Source organism: Artemia franciscana, chromosome 7, assembly GCF_032884065.1.
Source record: "Artemia franciscana chromosome 7, ASM3288406v1, whole genome shotgun sequence".
Lineage (NCBI taxonomy): Eukaryota > Metazoa > Arthropoda > Branchiopoda > Anostraca > Artemiidae > Artemia > Artemia franciscana.
Window position 1 is genome coordinate 17527301 of NC_088869.1, and position 19164 is coordinate 17546464.

Below are 19164 nucleotides of genomic sequence, written 5' to 3' on the forward strand. Positions count from 1 at the left end.
TCGGAACGGATCCGCTCTCTTTGGGGTAGTTGGGGGGGGGGGGTAATTCTGAAAAATTTGAAAAAATGAGGTATTTTTAACTTACGAACGGGTGATCGGATCTCAATGAAATTTGATGTTTAGAAGGATATCGTGTCTTAGAGCTCTTATTTTAAATCCCGACCGGATCTGGTGACATTGGGGGGGAGTTGGTAGGGGGAAACCAAAAACTTGGAAAACACTTAGAGTGGAGGGATCGGGATGAAACTTGGTGGGAAAAATAAACACAAGTGCCAGATACATGATTGACATAAACGGAACGGATCCGCTCTCTTTGGGATAGTTGGGGGAGGGGGGTTATTTCTGAAAAATTAGAAAAAATGAGGTATTTTTAACTTACGAACTGGTGATCGGATCTCAATGAAATTTGATATTTAGAAGGATATCATGGCTCAGAGCTCTTATTTTAAGCCCGACCAGATCTGGTGACATTGGGGGGGGGCAGTTGGGAGGGGGAAACCTAAAACTTGAAAAACACTTAGAATGGAGGGATCGGGATGAAACTTGGTGGAAAAAATTATCACGAGTCCTAGATATATGAATGACATAACCGGAACAGATCCGCTCTCTTTGGGGTAGTTGGGGGAGGGGTTAATTCTGAAAAATTAGAAAAAATGAGGTATTTTTAACTTACGAACGGGTTATCGGATCTCGATGAAACTTGATATTTAGAAGGATATTGTGTCTCAAAGCTCTTGTTTTAAATCCTGACTGGATCTGGTGACGTTGGGGGAAGTTTGGGGTGGGGGAACTTAAAATCATGGAAAACGCTTAGATTGGAGGGATCCGGACGAAACTTGGTGGGAAAAATAAGCAGAAGTCTTACATACGTGATTTACATAATTGGCACGGATCCAATCTATTGGGGGGGGGGGTTAATTCTGAAAAATAAGAAAAAATGACGTATTTTTAACTTATGAAGGAGTGATCGGATCTTCATGAAACTTCATATTTAGAAGGACCTCGTAACTCAGATCCCCTATTTTAAATCTCAACCGGATCAAGCGTAATTGGGGGGGGAGGGGGGCAATTGAGGGGGGACCGGAAATCATAGAAAATACTTAAAGTGGTGAGTTTAGGATGAAACTGGATGGGATGAATAAAAACCTGTCTAAGATACGTGACTGACATAACCGGATCGGATCTGCTCTCTTTGGTGGAATTGGAGGGGGGTAATTTTGAAAATTGAGGTATTTGTAACTTACGAAAGGGTGACCAGATCTTAATGAAATTTGATATTTAGAAGGATCTTGTGCTTTAAAGTTCTTATTTAAATTCCGACCAGATCCTGGGACGTTGGGGGGAGTTGTAGGGGGAAACCGGAATTCTTGGAAAACGTGAAAATTGGTGTATTTTTATCTTACGAATAGATGATCGGATCTTAATGAAATTTGATTTTTAGATAGAATTCATGTCTCAGAGCTCTTATTTCAAATCCCGACCAGATCGTTTGACATTGGGGGGGGGTTGGAGGGGGAAATCTTGGAAAAACACTTGGAGTGTAGGAATCGGGATGAAGCTTGGTGGATAGAATAAACAAATGTCCTTGATACGTGATTGACAGAATCGTACTGGATTCGCTCTCTTTGGGGGGAGTTGGGGGGAGGGGTTCAGTGATTTGGCGAGTTTGGTGCTTCTGGACGTGCTAGGACGATGAAAATTGATAGGCGTGTCAGGGAGCTGCACAATTTGACTTGATAAAGTCGTTTTCCCAGATTCGACCATCTGGGGGGCTAAAGGGAGACGACATATACAAAGCCTTTGACGTCATAACAAACATGACGTCAGTCGACAAACAACTTCATGACGGCATAATGCTCAATCCTTATAATGACGTCAGTCAACAAACATGACGTCAGTCAACACACAAACAACTTATATATATATATATATATATATATATATATATATATATATATATATATATATATATATATATATATATATATATATATATATGTATATCTATCTATATATATAAAAATAAGTTGTCTGTCGAGTGACGTCATTATATGACGTCTGAATTATTTCATCATATACCAATTCAAAAACGAATGTATTCAAGCCGAAGTAGCTGAGTTGGTAAAAATACGGATTGTTTTTCCCATGGACAATTATATGTTACATGTTCAAGAGTCGGTAAACCTGACAATCTATTTATATGTACAGACAATGGGACAGCGAAGAATGTTGTATATTTGCAAGTTTTACGTAGTCAAAAACATATATATATATATATATATATATATATATATATATATATATATATATATATATATATATATATATATATATATATAAATATATATATATATATATATATATATATATATATATATATATATATATATGTATATATATATATATATATATATATATATTCACGGGTGGGACACAGGGACACAACTACAATGGCGCGTAACTAATATGGCGCGTAACGACTTACGCGTGCGGGGGGGGGCTTGGGGGGGTGCGAAGCGCCCCCTTCAACTAGGTGTTTGGGTGGCACGAAGCGCCACCCCAACAGCTAGTATATATATATATATATATATATATATATATATATATATATATATATATATATATATATATATATATATATATATATATATATATATATATATATATATATATATATATATATATATATATATTTAATATAGTTTCTCTAAAAGAGCAACTGTGTATGTATTTATTTAAAACCATTTTTTTTTAAATGATTCTCAATATTTTTTTGAAAAGCTTGAGAAAATTCGTTTAGAGCCTTAATTTTTGCGAAAAAAATAATGTGAGTGAGGTCACATTCATATACATTTCAAGAGCATAAATTACATCATCCCCCCTTAGTATTATGACACAAGTTAAGTCACAGTTATATACATTCAAAGAGCGAAAATTCTGTCACTTTTTCCCCGGGACGGTTCGCATCGTTTTTAGCATCTATGACGCATGCAAAATTCCAGAAGATGAAAAATGACTCCGAACAGCTAAAGAAAAAGGTATGGAACAAGAAACAGCAAAAATCACACTGAATTGTAAACGAAAATATTGTACAGTGAAATCTGCAGTTAGAAGGCAAAGAGAAATGTCTGAGGTAATGATGCACGAAGATGAAGCGCAGCAAGATTTGCGACTAAAAGATGTGCGATAACAAGCACCAAAACGACTCCCAAATAAAAATAATGGACGAAGAAATCTGCGATTAGAAGAAATGCGACAGGGATGATCATAAAATCGTAAATGAAATCTACGGAAGAAGATAAGCAACAGTGAGAATCCCAACGAGTTTCAGGAGAAAATAAATTCTACAAAATGGATGAATCTTTGTTGCATTAACAGGAAGGAGGAGTCGAATTTACGCTAGAATTTCTTAATTCAATTGAAATTGCTGACTCGACATCTCATGACTTAAAACTGAAGAAGAACACGATAATTAGTTAATCTAATATATACAGAACTGTCACGTGCCTAGTGCCGGGGCCCGGTGAAGTGAAAGTGGTCTACATTCTGGCTGTTTGGTTTGTTAAAATGGGTTTCAAAGTCCCTTTCACAGTCCCCTACATTGACAGTACACATCAAGGATGAATCTAAGACTCGGAGATGTACACAAGATTAAATACGTCTTATATTGTCTACTGTTTCGGCACAGTTCGTCTATTTTAGCATTTTTACCAAAATTATATCAGCCAGAGCCCCCCCCCCCATGGACAAATTGTTTACGTGCCTGATTTGATCCCTTACGAATTCTGATTTTTAAGACATTGCACGAATGCTTTTACACTAGCACCAAGGCATGAATATTGATTTTACTCCCTTTGGGAGGGGGAATCCCCACAATATTTCTACAACTAATTGACGTTAAATTAGTACAACAGGTTTTCGCTATATTTAAACTGTGGGTATTAAAAAAAAACAGCAAACGTTGCGTAAACATTAAGACTTTTCTTTAAAGTCATAAAACTATTTTACCATAGATTGAATAATTATTATGTTAATATAATCATATTTGTGGCAACCAGTATGTCGAAACTTGCGTAATACCACAATGAAACTACGCATTTAACTTTAAGTACGAATGCAATGACGTGGCTGTTCTACACAATCAGATATTTACAGTGTCTTTGACAGGTTATAGGAAATAACACTCCTACCAATGAATTTATTTCTGCTTCCCTTGCACTGAATTTTCTGTATTGTTTGATTTCATATTTTAACCTTAAGTCCTTTAACCCAACCCCCTTCCCCGAAAAGACATCTTATTTGAACGTTCATTTTTAATAACAGATTTATTTTTTTAACTTAAGCAACTAAGGGTGAATTTTCTTCGTTCTTTCATTTCATATCTTAACTTTTCGTGGTTGAATCTTCCCCTCTCTTCTTCCCCCTCTCTATTTAACCAGGGTTATCACCCCCTAGTGATTAATCACTGTATCTAGTGATTTTTATATTGCCTAAATAATCTCTAAATCATTACATAAATCTCTAAGTTATTGAAGAAAATCACTTAATCAACCAAATATCACCGATTTATTTTCACCGGGTGGCAACCCTGAATTTCAGCCAATTTGTGTCTTATTTTTTTACAGGATATTTAAAAGCTTTATTGGTAATTATACACCTCTCCAAAACAGAATGATGGTTACATCCCTATGGATTTCCTACTACCAAGGCCGTAGCCAGGATTTTTGTTCGGGGGGGGGGGGTACAAAAAAAACATCGAAAATTTATTTTTATTCATTTTGTTACGTTTTGACGAGCCAGAAATAATTCTTGGGGATTAAACCACATCTCCTCTAGGTGCGGCCTTGCCTACTACCCAATCAATTTGAATTTCTTAGGTTAATTAAATTTCTTAATAAGTTAGGTAATTTCTCAGTTATATTATATTTCAGGAGTTCAATCAAACTTTTCATGGAATCTTTCTTTTCTTTTGAGGTAAAACCTAAACAAATGGAGAGTGAAAACCTAAGGAAATGAATGTTGTTTCAACTCCATATGACTACTTAAATTAACGAGGAGGGGCAAAAGATGACAAAGGCCGCTTTCCCTAACAGAAATCCACAACCTCTGGGGAAATCTTAAAACATTAGAAATAAAGAAGAATATATGATATGCAAGACCTCTTCGAAAAATAAAGAGAAGATTTCAGCTAAACATTTCATTTACTTTCTATACCAGTTGATTATAACGTCTTGAAGAGTTTCTTTCTGGGGACACATAGTATCACAGACATTAGTTCCGCAACTCATTACAGCAGAGGAACCATTAATAAATATTGTTTACGGAAAAAATACAAAAAGATACGGAGAACTACATGGTAACAAACGTGGGAAGGGGCGTTCAAATACTCATAATAGGCAAGAAATGGCTGAGTAAACAGAACATTTTCGTCCGTAAAAATGTACGTATATCCTTATGTTTCATACACGGTTGATTATGCTGAACTTACTCGACTTGGGCAAATACACTCGCCAGTGTCCCTATACAGTTTTTGACTGTAATTTTTACGCTGGTACCTGCTACCCTCGTAGAGAAAGATTACCATCCCTCTTCAAATGACAATTTAATCTACTGATAGTTTTCACTTTAAATCATTCGGGTCTTAATCATTGTTAAAAAAAAGAAGAAAAAAACAGGGCGACGAACGTGGTCTATACGTATCATGGTCATTCTAGAAACGTAATCCCGTCTAGTATCACTATTTCGGACTAGTGGGCTTGCGCACTGTAAATGCGCAAATGCATATAGTGGGTTTTAAAAACTGTGCCAGAAGTTTCAAATTCGAACTATGGGTAAGCAACTTCATCTCATGTTATAAGAGAATCCAAATCATCCAAAATAAGGCCATTGAAATTATATCACCTCTTCAGCATTCAGATAACATTAACCTCCATTTCAAATTTATTAAGATATTTGATGTGTAAAAGACAAGGGATTTTCAGATTGCAACTTTGTGTTTTAAATATTTTAACAACCTCCTTCCATCGTCATTTGAAAATTTATTCACTTTAAATCAAGATTTGCATACTTATGAAACGCAAAATTCATGTGACATTGTCAACGAGACACCGTCAACAAAAAGAGCTTTTTTTTAATTAGATTTTTTGCACCAGCTATCAGGAATTCAATCCCCTTGGAAATCCGGAACTCAAATAACCTTATTACCTTCAAGCGAGCAGTGAAGGGTCGTTACAGAAATACTGTTTAGATTTGAATATCGTGCGTTCCTCCTCTTCGGTCTTTTTCATTTCTTTTCTTTCTCTTCGTCATCCCCCTATTTTTTTTCTTTTTTTTTCTTTTTTTGATAAATCCAGTTGATTCGTTGTTTCTGTTAGTTGATTGTTTAATTATTCTTTAGTTAAGTTTCTGCCCTAGTCAAGCACTTTTGTGCTTTTCTGGCAGATTATACACACGTAATTATGTGTTTTTGTTTAAATATATATAATTGAATTGAATAATTGAATTGAACCAGAAGGATCGTGAAATGCACTTTGATTGGAGGAAAATGAATACATTTCATCACTTCCGACTAATTAAGAGCGTTTTCCACTGAGATGAAGTCTTTGAAAAAGAAAGTGGTATTTTATGCTTTCAGTCAAAGCATCACTAACAGCCAATGAAAACCACGCTTTCTCGGGTAAAATCAGAATTCCCCGCTACTTTTGGTTCAAATTTCAGATAGATAGTGCAGTTTTTAAACTTTACGGCTCTAGTCATATTGTTTGGATATTTTTGGTCCGAAATAGCGATACTTTGGGATTACGCAAATGAAACCGGACCACGGTTGCCACCCTGTAGAGTGTCTGGTTTATCAGGGTTGGTTCATACGCAGTGAGAGTCATTCACAACGATCACAAACATGTATGAAAATAAATAAGATTAACTTGAATAATTTAAATAGGGACGTAGAATCCTGCTGACCAACATGCTTATTTCTACTTAGTGAAATCTAGACGATTCAGAGAAGTTATAAATATAACCATACTGAGGGGAGTAAAGGGACTGAGCATGTGCTGAATTGCTTTTTGTACCAAAACTAACGTGATAGGAGTCGCTAGATGACAAGCCGTACTGTAAAGATACAGCATCCAACTTCCAGCAATAATAACACGTGTTTTTAATACCAAATATGCATTCTAGGGGGGGGGGCATCCCCGAGACTGTCCAAAAGGATACTTCTCTGTAGAAATGGTTAGCAAAAAATTTCATTTTTCATCTTTGACCTCCCCCATCGGGAAAAATTCCCATATGGTATACATATGCCAATAAATATGCTCATGTTATTTTTAAGCAACTTCAATCGTCTCTTCGTCGGGACTGTTGAAAAACCTGATGACATAAAACTACCCTAGTTTTGCTTGGTATGTTTCCATGACACCCAATAAGTAAGCTTCAGTAAAACGCATAGTAAAAGTAGTTTAATGATTGTAACTCATTAAAATTCTTACTGGAGGTTTAAAATGTACTAATTTAACGAGGTAGCAGGAGTATTTTCTTTCTATTATTTTTTTTTATTTTTTACAGAGCTTGCATACTTACAAACGGACAAGGGAAAGCTGTACAATTCGGATGATTTTTGCGAATCCATATTTATCTAAAATAGAATTACTGTTAATATATCTATAAACAAAGCTAGCGTCTCTATTTTAACCTATTCTTCCTTACATTCCTCCCCATTTATAGGTTGGCTCTGACTTGACATAAAGAATAACTAACACACGCCTGGGAACAAAACTTAATAACTTTTCTCAAAATGTCTCGCAGATTCGGTAAAAACAAACCTACTTTAGCAACGTATTTTTCTAAAACTTGGATAACTGACAAATAGAATTCAACTCAGAAACGTAGAACAGATACAAGTACAACTGCCAAGTAACATGGAAACAGGAACAAACCGCATCACCTATCTGGGAGTTATGTTTGGACCCTACGATAACAATTTTTAGGTCTGGGGCAGGGATCCAGTTGGCAGCTTGAGGTACGACGAGGACAATGTAAATTGGAAGAAACGAATAGAAACCAAGGTGCAATCAAGTCAATTTTCTCCCCTCTGATAACGCAGTCAGTATGGTCGCTCATTCGGGGCACGATTTACCACCTATATATGGCATGCTTTCGTCGAGGGGTACACGAAATTCTTGAAACTAACTTGTATTCACAGAGTGGTAGATTCAAAGCGACACAAGTCAATATTTGAAGCCGTGCATTGAACCAAAAACATTTCTCATTAATGTTGATGCATTTTAGAGGGGGTAGGGGTGCGACTTATCAGGAGCCAACATGCCCACTTGGTGGTTAAGTAAGAAGTAGATTTGAAATTTCACATGATAATCTAAAAAAGCTGCATTTTTAGAATTTAAAATGAAGAAGAAACGGACTTCGACAAAAATTATTTGTGAAAATATTTCCAAGTTTTTGGTATTACAGTAAACTAACTCCGAAATTCAACAAAGCTTGAAAAGTTCTGCCCCCTCGTCTCCTTGGAGAAACGAGAATAGAAATGCGGATTAAAACAAGAGCTAAGAGCTCATATGGCACTTGGATAATCAAACAAATCCAAAAGAAGAATTAATTTTTAATTAGAAACTTTTAGTTTATTATCTAATCCACCCCACCCATAACCACTGTTCTATCATAATACTGAGCAACACATTGAACCTAATTTAGTTTGTTGCAAAAAAATAGCTCATTAATAACTATTATTAATGGAAGAGTGAGCCACTGGAAGAGTAAAAGTCACAACCATAATTTTGATTAGTTTTTATTGGATAATTTTAGTTGGATCTCAGAATCAGGTAGTTTTAGCACTTTCCGATTAGAAACTCTTATTTAATTAGATCAATGTTTTAACTGGGACTTATTTGGAATCTTAAACAAGCCTTCAGAACTATCAGACAAGCAAACCAGCACTAATTTGAAAAGTAATGCTAAAGCTGAAACTTGCAAGGCAAGGACTAGATTGATAACAAATGAAAATGTTGCCACGGAAATATGCAAGTTTTTATCTTCTTCTTGAAAAAGAAAAAATTGGCAATTAAAGGTTTTGCAGAGACACACTTCAACAAAGATCAGTGTTATTGGTGATTGATTCATCAACTTTACAGATGAATCAAGAAATTGAAGAATAAAAAAGACTGACCTTGCCACACTGATAGTCAGTACTATTGTCAATGCACATTCTTCTGTGAAAAGAAAATAAAGCACTGTAATAGGTTTTGAGAAGTCCTGCCTATCCTTGCCTGCTGAGAGGAATTTTATCTGGCTGGCATTCCAACTGAAAATGTTTTTTCACTTGATTCACTAATGGGCTGAGGCTCGTAAGATTAAGCAAGTTTAAGGCATGGACTCAAAAAATCAGAAATATGCCTCTGTCCCAAATACGTTTTATCTAATTCACCTATTTTTAAAATGTCCCCCTCCTAAATTTATACATGTATGTACAAACTGCATAGAACCTTTATTAGCAAAATAGATATAATAAAGAAGGCAAAAAGATGGGAAAGGGAGAATCAATGATATGTTCCAAATAGAACGAAAACTCAAATACGGAATGAATACAAAAAAGTGCCGTGTGAAAAGAAATCATGCTTAGAAACGCTTTAATTTATGTTTCAAGATATATTTAGCTTGTGCTTACATGAAATAAATATATCCAGAAGGTGGGAAAAGTCAGTGATATCTACTTTATAAATTAGTTTCTTAGTATGTCATTTTTCAACGGTACTGGAAGATGGCTGACCGAAAATTAGTGCTAGAAACGAGCAAGAGCGTATCCATGGAGGAGAGTGCCGAGTTTGACCCCACCCCCGAATTTTTTGTCCGACTCATAAAAACGTAAAATAATTTTTGATATGTTTGTTAAAGTTTCCTTGTACCCCCCCCCCCCCCCCCAACAAAAAAACCCGATACACCCTTGGAGGCAAGTGCTAAAGAACAACCGTCGGTTCCAGCTAGTACAAAACCAGCCATTTTTAACGAATTCAACGGTACTCGAAGCGGCCGAGCATTAGAAAAGAGGGCCCAACCACCGAATCTAGAAAGTAAAAATTATTTGGTCTAATATTTTAAAGATGGCTCGACAAGAAAATTTCCAAAGTGGTTGAAATTGTACTTTATAAGATTTCTAGTTCTAAGAAATATACAAAGTAGAATTATGTGTGGTTGGTGTCCTCCAGCTCAACTTAAAGTACAATGCTATTCTAGACTTTAAGGTTCAATGATATATAAATCAATGTGTATTGTTTTCACAACTAGAATATAGTGCTCTTTCCGAAAGTATTTACTACAAAAGAACTAATTGAATCCTATTTGCCTAAAAAATTGAAATGCCCAAAATCCCACAATTTTCGAAGGCCTAAACTACCTAAATACTGTGGTAAAAACACAAGTATGATACATAACTGCTGGCATTAGTCACTTTAAAATTAAACATCAACTAAAAATGATGAACTTGACATAAAATAACCAGTGTTGTCAGGTTGTATAAACAATTTGAATAAAAGACAGCAAACGTTGCGAATGTAAAAATTTTCTACAATTTTTACATGAAGGCACGTTTTGAAAAAAGACCAAACCCCCCAAAAATTAAGATGACCGAATAAGCTTAGTAGGGACCATCACTAAGCCGGGTAAATAGGGGTAAACGGAGCCCTTTTGAAATATCCATAGCGCTAGAATCGCTGGATGAAGGTGGCGTTGGGGAGCCAGAATCCAGACTCAGTCGATCTAAATCTGAACCCATTGAATCAACAGGAGACGGTGTGTCAAAGCCTAAAGTAAATAAAAAGGTATTAAGAATGCCTGAGGCATATTGAAAAAAAAATGAATGAGAACATACACATACAAAAAAAATTTACTAGCTAATTCAATTCCAATTTTAATTAAGTTGGCTTATAATAATATCCCCAATAGCTACCCTTCCCTCCCCCAAAAAAAAAAAATCTGGTAAGTTATCATTTGTATTCACATATGCAAGAATTGGATTGTCTTGATTAAGAAATTCGTCAATCAATCGCAGACTCCCAAATAATCGACCCAATTTTAAAGAGGTAAACAGTTACGCTTCTTGAAATGCGGTGTCTGCAAACGAGCAAAATACATAAAAGCATTCTCTTTGACTGCAAGTTAGGACCACGGGCTCTTTTGTGGCGGGGGAGGAGGGGTATTAGGCTTTAGACCTTAGCCCCTCTCCTGAATCTTAGGATATTTGGAGATCTGCAATACTTATACATATTTCCTGTGATTCACATGTCTTTTGTCCTGCCGAAATTGTCGCTCCTCCTCGAAATGACATCTCATGTAAGCAACTGCTCGATTGACGAGGTAAGCTTATTTAAATAATTTTAAATTTTCCTTTAGAAGTAGCTATTTTATTATTTGAGCAAGTAGCAACAGCTTTTTTTTTTTTTTTTTTTTTTTTTTTTTTTTTTTTTTTTTACCTGATAGTGTTTACCTCATAGGTGCACACAGTTCAATGTATTAGGAAGGGAATGGTTAAAAGCATAAAATTCACATTGTATGTTCAGAATTTTTCAATTTTCCTGTTAAAGGGAGTTTCCCGTCATTCATCATCCAAGAATCCAATCCGAACTCCCAGCCTTCTATATAAAGAATTAAAATATATATATATATATATATATATATATATATATATATATATATATATATATATATATATATATATATATATATATATATATATATATATATATATATTTTAAATGAGACTGATGGCTGGTTACGAGCCATCCATGCGTTTTTTGTCTTTTTTTGGCTTTTTTACGTAATTTTATCACAATCAATCAATGGTCCCACCACCAACCAGAAATTTCTAGGGCCGTTCATAGGGCCTGATCCAGGGTTTTTCTTCGGGGCGGGAAAAAAATAAATAAATAATGCATCAGAATTTATTTCATCTTCGTCATGTTTTCACATGTCTCACACACATTTCGGAGAAAGGGGATCAAACCCCCTTATTCCCCATCACACCCTGGATACTTCCTTGGTAATTCATAGGTTACAATTTTTAGCTCTGGGGCCATTCTACAATAGCAAAAAATATGACAAAACAAGTTATTTCAAATTCAGTTATTTTTCGCTACAGAATAATAATACAATACAAAAGGGGGCAAAATTCAATTCGGAAACATCTTTTAGACTGTCATAAAATTTTCAATGCATCAAAGACCCTTACTTGAAAACTGAAAATCACCACGGATATCTCGACGCACTGTGTCACTTTTTCCTACTAAAAATTATACAATTTTTAAAATTATGCTACAAAAAAAATACTACTAAGCATTATACAATTTATTAGTCACGAACTTTGCCCACATACTTATGTTGAGACCTATTTTAAGCGATGGTAGACTAAAAACGATATTGCATCGACTCACATCAGCCTCCGAGTGTGGAATTAAGATTCACAAAGAAACGAGACCTAAGGCTTCTTTCGCGGGTCCTTGGGATAAATCTAGGTCGAATTCAGCCCCTTTTCCCTCCCATCGATTCTTTGGACTGAAAAGCACACTTGTTAAACAAACGTTGTTCCTTCCGATCTAGCGATTTTTTTGGTTCTTTAAGTCGTCAACGTCTAATGACCTTATTTTCTCATGCACTTCCTTTTGCCTAGTATGAACTACGTTTTAAGCCTTTTTTTTAGTTCCTTAATATTGCGTCACAATACACCAGTGGCGTAACTACGACTAAGTTATTAAATCAATGTAGTTATTAAATCAAATATTTATATCTATATATATTTATATCTATATCTATTATATATATATATATATATATATATATATATATATATATATAAATTAATCTATTAAATATACATTAAAAATCATGTAAATCATATATGTGTAGCTAGTAACTACGACTAGTTCGGTACAGACATATTGACGATACTGTATGCTGCTGTCAGGTATGGTTAGTATTGCAAGTTGCAAGTCACGATTGCTTGGAGGGTTGCTACCTCCTTTGATGTGGATAAGTATAAAGTCATGAACCAAAAGCCAGTAATTATCTAATATCCAAGAATAGCGAGGCGTCATCAATTAATAGAAGGTACCATAAATAAATCGCTATTAGGGAATCTCCTCCCAGTAACGGAAATGCCAAATAGAGATTAGTACACACTAATATTTTCTTGGCACATTGTCAGATCCTTGGATGGATCACGAGAGTTGGAAGTAATTAAATTAGAAAAGATGCAAAAAAAAGAGAGAATCCAGTTTTCACTCTTAGCAAATGCAATGTCAGGGGCACTTGAAGGAATAACTGAGAAAGAAAAGTTTCGGATGAAGCAGATCGTAACTCCGGGTTTTTGCTCCAATTAAGAAATCTCTTGGCCATCAGCTTTCATACCTTTTTTAGAAATGGCTAAAAATAAGCCCAAAATAGGGTAATAAATTTTTTTAAGCTATCCTTTCATTTGTTTGCTTGGTAAAAGAAGTGATCAAATATGATGTGTTCAACCCTTTTTAGAAAAATACTACCCTATGCAGAAGATAGAAAGAAACCTGTACGGACAAACGATATCCTGTCATTCAATCGGACATAAAACCATACATTCTACATTTCCATGCTAGCTAATTCTATGGCCCTCTGAGCTTAATGTACGTTTGACCTAATCAATCATCATCATAAATTAATACGATAATTATGATATTTTTTTCAAGCGAAATTGCTTGAATATCTCGAGCAAATTGAATCCAAGCAAAATTGCTTGAATATTTCGAGCAAATTAAATTCAAACAGAAAAATTTAGGAAGAGGGGGATGTTCACTGAATTTCGAGGGGGGAAATGATCAAATTTTGAAGACATTTATTGTTTCTAGCAGTCTTGACTATAAAAGGCCATTTATCAGACAACAAAAAATTGCATTTTGTTTGGTTATTTTTGTTTTATAGGACATGTATTTGCTTCTTATGGGTATTAAATATAAATAAAACGAGTTTTTTAAAATGAAAGTAAGGAGCGACATTAAAACATAAAGCGAACAGAAATTACACTGTATATGAAAGGGGCTTTTCCTCCTCAACGCCTCGCTCTTTACGCTGAAGTTTGACTCTTTCTCTTAACTCTACTTCTTAAAACAGTAAAAAACTTTAGCGTAAAGAGTGGGGCGTTGAGGAGGAAATGCCTCTTTCATATACGGAGTAATTTCTGTTGGTTATAAGTTTTAATGATGCTCCTTACTTTCATTTAAAAGAACTTGTTTTTTTATTTAATTTCTGGACGTTTTTTCAATTAAAGCATGTTTTGATCTGGCTCTCCGTACATAAATAATTAAAACAAAATTTGCATATTAATTTTTTTTTAGCTAAATGGCTTTTTCATAGTTTTAATCGGAAGGTTTTGAGAAAAAAGGAGAGAGGGAGGAAGCCTAGTTGCCCTCCAATTTTTTGATTACTTAAAAAGGCAACTAGAACTTTTAATTTTTTACGAACATTTTCATTAGCAAAAAATATATGTAATTTGCGAATTAACTTACATAACTAACTTCTATATTCGTATGTTTTTATTGCGTATATGAGGGAGTTCACCCCTCGTCGATACCTCGCTCTTTACACTAAAGCTTAAATTATGTCCCAATTCCTTAAGAATGGCCCTTGAATCACAAAGGCTGTAGAATAAATAGTTGAAATTACTAAAAATATTTTAGCATAAAGGCCGAGGTATTACGAGGAGGTAAACCCCTCATATATGCAATAATTTCTGCTCGTTTTAAGTTTTAATGCTGCTGTTCACTTTCAATAGGAAAAAAACTTGTCATATTTATTTTTTTATTGTTTATTCTACACCCCCTTCATTGAAAGTCTTTTCCCCCATGAGACGCTTTTCCACGGAAAGATAATCCTAAGTAACCCCCCCCCGCCCACCTGAACTCTCCCTCCCGAACCAGGAAGTCCCCCTAAAAACGTCCGTACACTTCCCTGTAACCATTACTATATGTAAATACAGGTCAAAGTTTGTAACTTGCAGCCCCTCCCCCGGGGACTGCGTGGGATCGTCCCCAAAGACATAGTTATTAGGTTTTTCGACCATGGTGAATAAAATGGCTATATCAGAATTTTGACCGGTGACTGTGGGGAAAAATGAGCGTGGGAGGGGGCCTTGGTGCCCTCCATTTTTTGTCACTTAAAAAGAGCACTAGAACTTTTAATTTCCGTTAGAATGAGCCCTCTCGCGACATTCTAGGATCACTGGGTCGATACGATCACCCATGGGGAAAAAAAACAACAAAAACACGCATCCGTGATTTGTTTTCTGGCAAAGAATGCGAAATTCTACATTTTTGTAGATAGGAGCTTGAAACTTCTACAATAAGGTTCTCTGATACGCTGAATCTGATGGTGTGATTTTCATTAAGATTGTATGACTTTTAGGGGTTGTTTTCCCTCTTTTCTAAAATGGGACAAATTTTCTCAGGCTCGTAACTTTTGACAGGTAAGACTAATCTTGATGAAAGTTATATATTTTAATCAGCATTAAAATACATTTTTTTGTAACTAGTGGTATCAAAATTCCATTTTTTAGAGTTTCGGTTACTGTTGAGCCGGGTCGCTCCTTACTACAGTTCATTACCACGAACTGTTTGATGGAGAAAGGTTTTGCGTTAATATTAGCATATATTCATTGGAATTGGCTTCTAAAAAATACCCATGCTCAACAATTTTCGCTATTTATTGATGTTACCTTTTTACTGAGAATTTCCTTATAAAAGCATACAGTTAAAAATGAATCAAATAAAAAAATTAAACTTTAAAATCTATCAGTTAATAAATTTAAACATTAAAAAACTTTTATCTCGAAAATTCTCAAGATTATTCCGTAATCATACTTTGTTAATTTTTAATTTCCCCCCCCCCCGACCAAAAAAAACTTCTTTATACCCACATGATTCCCTCCATATATAAAACTTAAAATGTTCAATTAAATTATGAAAACATTTATTGTTTCTAACAGTTTTGACTATATATGGCCAATCATCAGACAAAAATTTGCAAATTTTGTTCGGTTATTACTTTATAAGACATGCGTTTGCTTCTCATGGGTATGGAGAAAGGTTTTGCGTTAATATTAGCCTATATTCATTGAAATTGGCCTCTAAAAAAAATACCAATGCTGGACAATTTTTGTCATGTATTTATGCTACCTTTTTATTGCAAACTTCCTTGTAAGGTTATACAGTTAAAAATCTATCTGTTGAAACGTTTAAACTTAAAAAAAATATTTATTCGATTTAACTGCACAAATTTGGGTAGGAGGGCAAATGGGGACCCCTACACGCCTGATATTCTTGAACGAATGGTTAAAAGGCAATATACAGATTACCCTGTGATTAAAAACTGTCCCACATAAATCAATGAACTATTGTTGAAAGCTTTCCAAGTTAGGAAACTCCCTTAAAAGAAATCATAAGACACAATTAGAACTACAGAAACAGATGTATGACTTTATCTTTAAATCAATAAGGAAATGAACCAATCTAGAGGTAAAACGTCAATAGCTTCCAGAAGATAATTAAAAAAAATATATTTTCTAAATATTCAGTAGTCTGAAGGTTAATAATAGTACATACATTTTCAATATTCCTAAAGATTACAGCAAATTTTGTGCTATTTGGAGGCAGACTTGAACTCAAAACTCGGAGCGGAGAAGGGGGTTACCAAGAAATTTGGGGATGTGATTGAAATCATGCACGTAAGACATAATGGTAATTTTGTATTATACTAAACACAGTCGAGAAGTTTGCTGAATGTAAGATCTGAGGAAACCGGTTTCATAGCCACAAATGACGAGTGACAGAATGTATTGGATTTATATAATTTCGGCTATATATTTGCAAAATAGGCGGCCTTTAGCAAGAAGAAAGCCTTTAAACAACCGTTTTTACCCCAAAACTCGAAACTACGCTTCAATTATCCGATCAGACTCTATTACATTAGGAACTACTTTAATTATCACCCAAAATAGTGTGACAATAAAATATAAAAGTAAATAAATAAATAACTTATTTTTTTTAGTTTGACGTATCTAGAGTTTTTAACATTTCCTAATTTTATTTTATTTTTTACTTTTAAGCTGTTTCTAAACATACCCCTAACTGGGCTATTTTACAGCTTACGGTAGTTATTTCTCAACACACTTTATACTATTTTAACAAGATGTCCCAGCTCTTAATAAGGGTAGGCATGACCCCAGGAATTAATTTCGAGAAGCCAACGTTTCGCGGAAGAGAGGCAGAACTTTTTTAATGATTTTTTCACCTACAACAATTGCTAAAAAAATTTCTGATTCCACCCTTCCTGACTACTTTGAATATCATTAATTGGAAGAAGGTGATGACATGGTGATATTGCTTGAGTACTGGTAACACTGAAAAAGAAGATTAAGACAAAAAGCAGCAGGTAAAACAATCTACAAGATTAATCAAAGATGAAGTAGTTCTAGGCTGACCATCATTCCTATGTCTAAATGAAGACTTAACAAATTCAAAATAATTCTAGCTGGACAGAGGCTCACAAGTTAAAAATTATTAGTCGACACGACTTCCGAATTCAGTCCATACTCTGCGTACATTCCATTTTTTTTAAGGAGCTATGATTGAAAAAGCTACCCAAAGTATATGTAAAAACTGGCGTAAGTGTCGGGAAAAAAAACTTCAACACCATCTAGCGTGTGGCGACAGGGCTACTTGGCATTTTTTCAATCTTAGCAATCGTTTTTCTGTCAGGAATTGAGATTGAGGATTTATAAATACACTAATTCCACCAACTATACAAACTGAATTAATTATTTTTGTGACAAAAATGCCAAGTGTCGCCTAACACTAGGTGCCATTTAGATTTTTTCTTTCTTGCCGACCCTACCACCAGTTCCCATTCTTTTAAGCAGCTACCCTAAAAACGAAAACATCCAGTTAATCAGAACTACAATTGGAATAAGCACTGCTCGATTGACAGTCTAGAATTCTTAAAACTAGAATTTGACTAGAATTCTAGATCAGCTTGGATACTTATATATATATATATATATATATATATATATATATATATATATATATATATATATATATATATATATATAAAAGAAAAAAATTTACCATTTTTGAAAGTTTCATGATAAATTCAAACATATCATGAACAAAATCTGCAAATATACATTCTAGCTTCCAGTGTTACAACACATATCCTTAAATATTAATATGCAGGTTGTTAACTTTCTTTATCACCTCGATGTAAATACAAACAAACCTTCAGAGCTGTTTACTTGTGCTTAAGTACGGTTCGAACTGATTAAAAGTTCACCTTGTCACTTGTTATAGCTAGACGAAGAGTGCTTTCCACACCCTTTACCTGATTCTTTCAGCTGTTTTCCAGACTTAACTCTGATTTCACACACATGTTCACAGAGGAGCAAAAATCACCCATCGCCGCAATTTAGATGCTAGTTTGAGCAATTTTAATTGCTCCGTTTAGCGACTTCGCAGAGTTGAAAAAATTCAACTTTAATCGGGCGACGAAGCAATTTTCATAGCAATTATATTTTTATTAAGTATCTGATTAATGTTTTCTTACAAAAAGACCACTCAATAAGATGATATCCTGGTTATGAAAAGTTAGCAATCACTCTGTCTAGCGATTATCATAAATGATCGCTGTATTATGTGACTATCTTCTCATTTGTGACAATCAAAGAAAGGCTGTGGACCCCACTACCGTGATTATCTCCAGAAAACTTGAAATCGTGCAAGACATGACTGGAAAGCTTACCGAATTCCTCTTTCTCTTTCTCCTTCTTGCAACAAGAGATAGAAGCAGAACATCTTCTCGATTCAGTCTTCTCGCGTGCTTTATTTTCAATTTTTTGGCGGATAAGAATACACCGATGCGAAAATCCTGTGTGAACAACAAAGTAACGAAAATTGCCAATTGCCACGATTGACGAAAATTGCCTACCGCTGCAACTTCTTGTGTGTGAACCTAAGGTAAGTCAATTATTCCAGAGTAACCCTAAAACTCTCAAGAGAAAAGCAGAAAACGGGCATAATAAAATCACAAATAGGGGAAACACACGAAAAATATTAAAAAATACAGAAATCGCAAAGAATGCAA

The 19164-nt window shown here is 34.7% G+C and overlaps 1 protein-coding gene across 11 annotated transcripts in view; it reads right to left on the reverse strand.

Annotated features, from left to right (window-relative positions):
- Positions 1 to 19164, reverse strand: part of LOC136028917 (uncharacterized) — a 166321-nt gene that overhangs the window by 117990 nt on the left and 29167 nt on the right. For 4 of the 11 annotated variants that reach the window (XM_065706888.1, XM_065706887.1, XM_065706889.1 and 1 more), the window contains exon 3: positions 18823 to 19032. In XM_065706888.1, coding sequence (XP_065562960.1) covers positions 18823 to 19032 — 210 coding nt within the window. Of the gene's footprint in view, positions 1 to 5279; positions 10810 to 18822; positions 19033 to 19164 lie in introns of those variants that run through there. The other 7 variants (XR_010617920.1, XR_010617918.1, XR_010617919.1 and 4 more) reach the window with 4 other exon arrangements.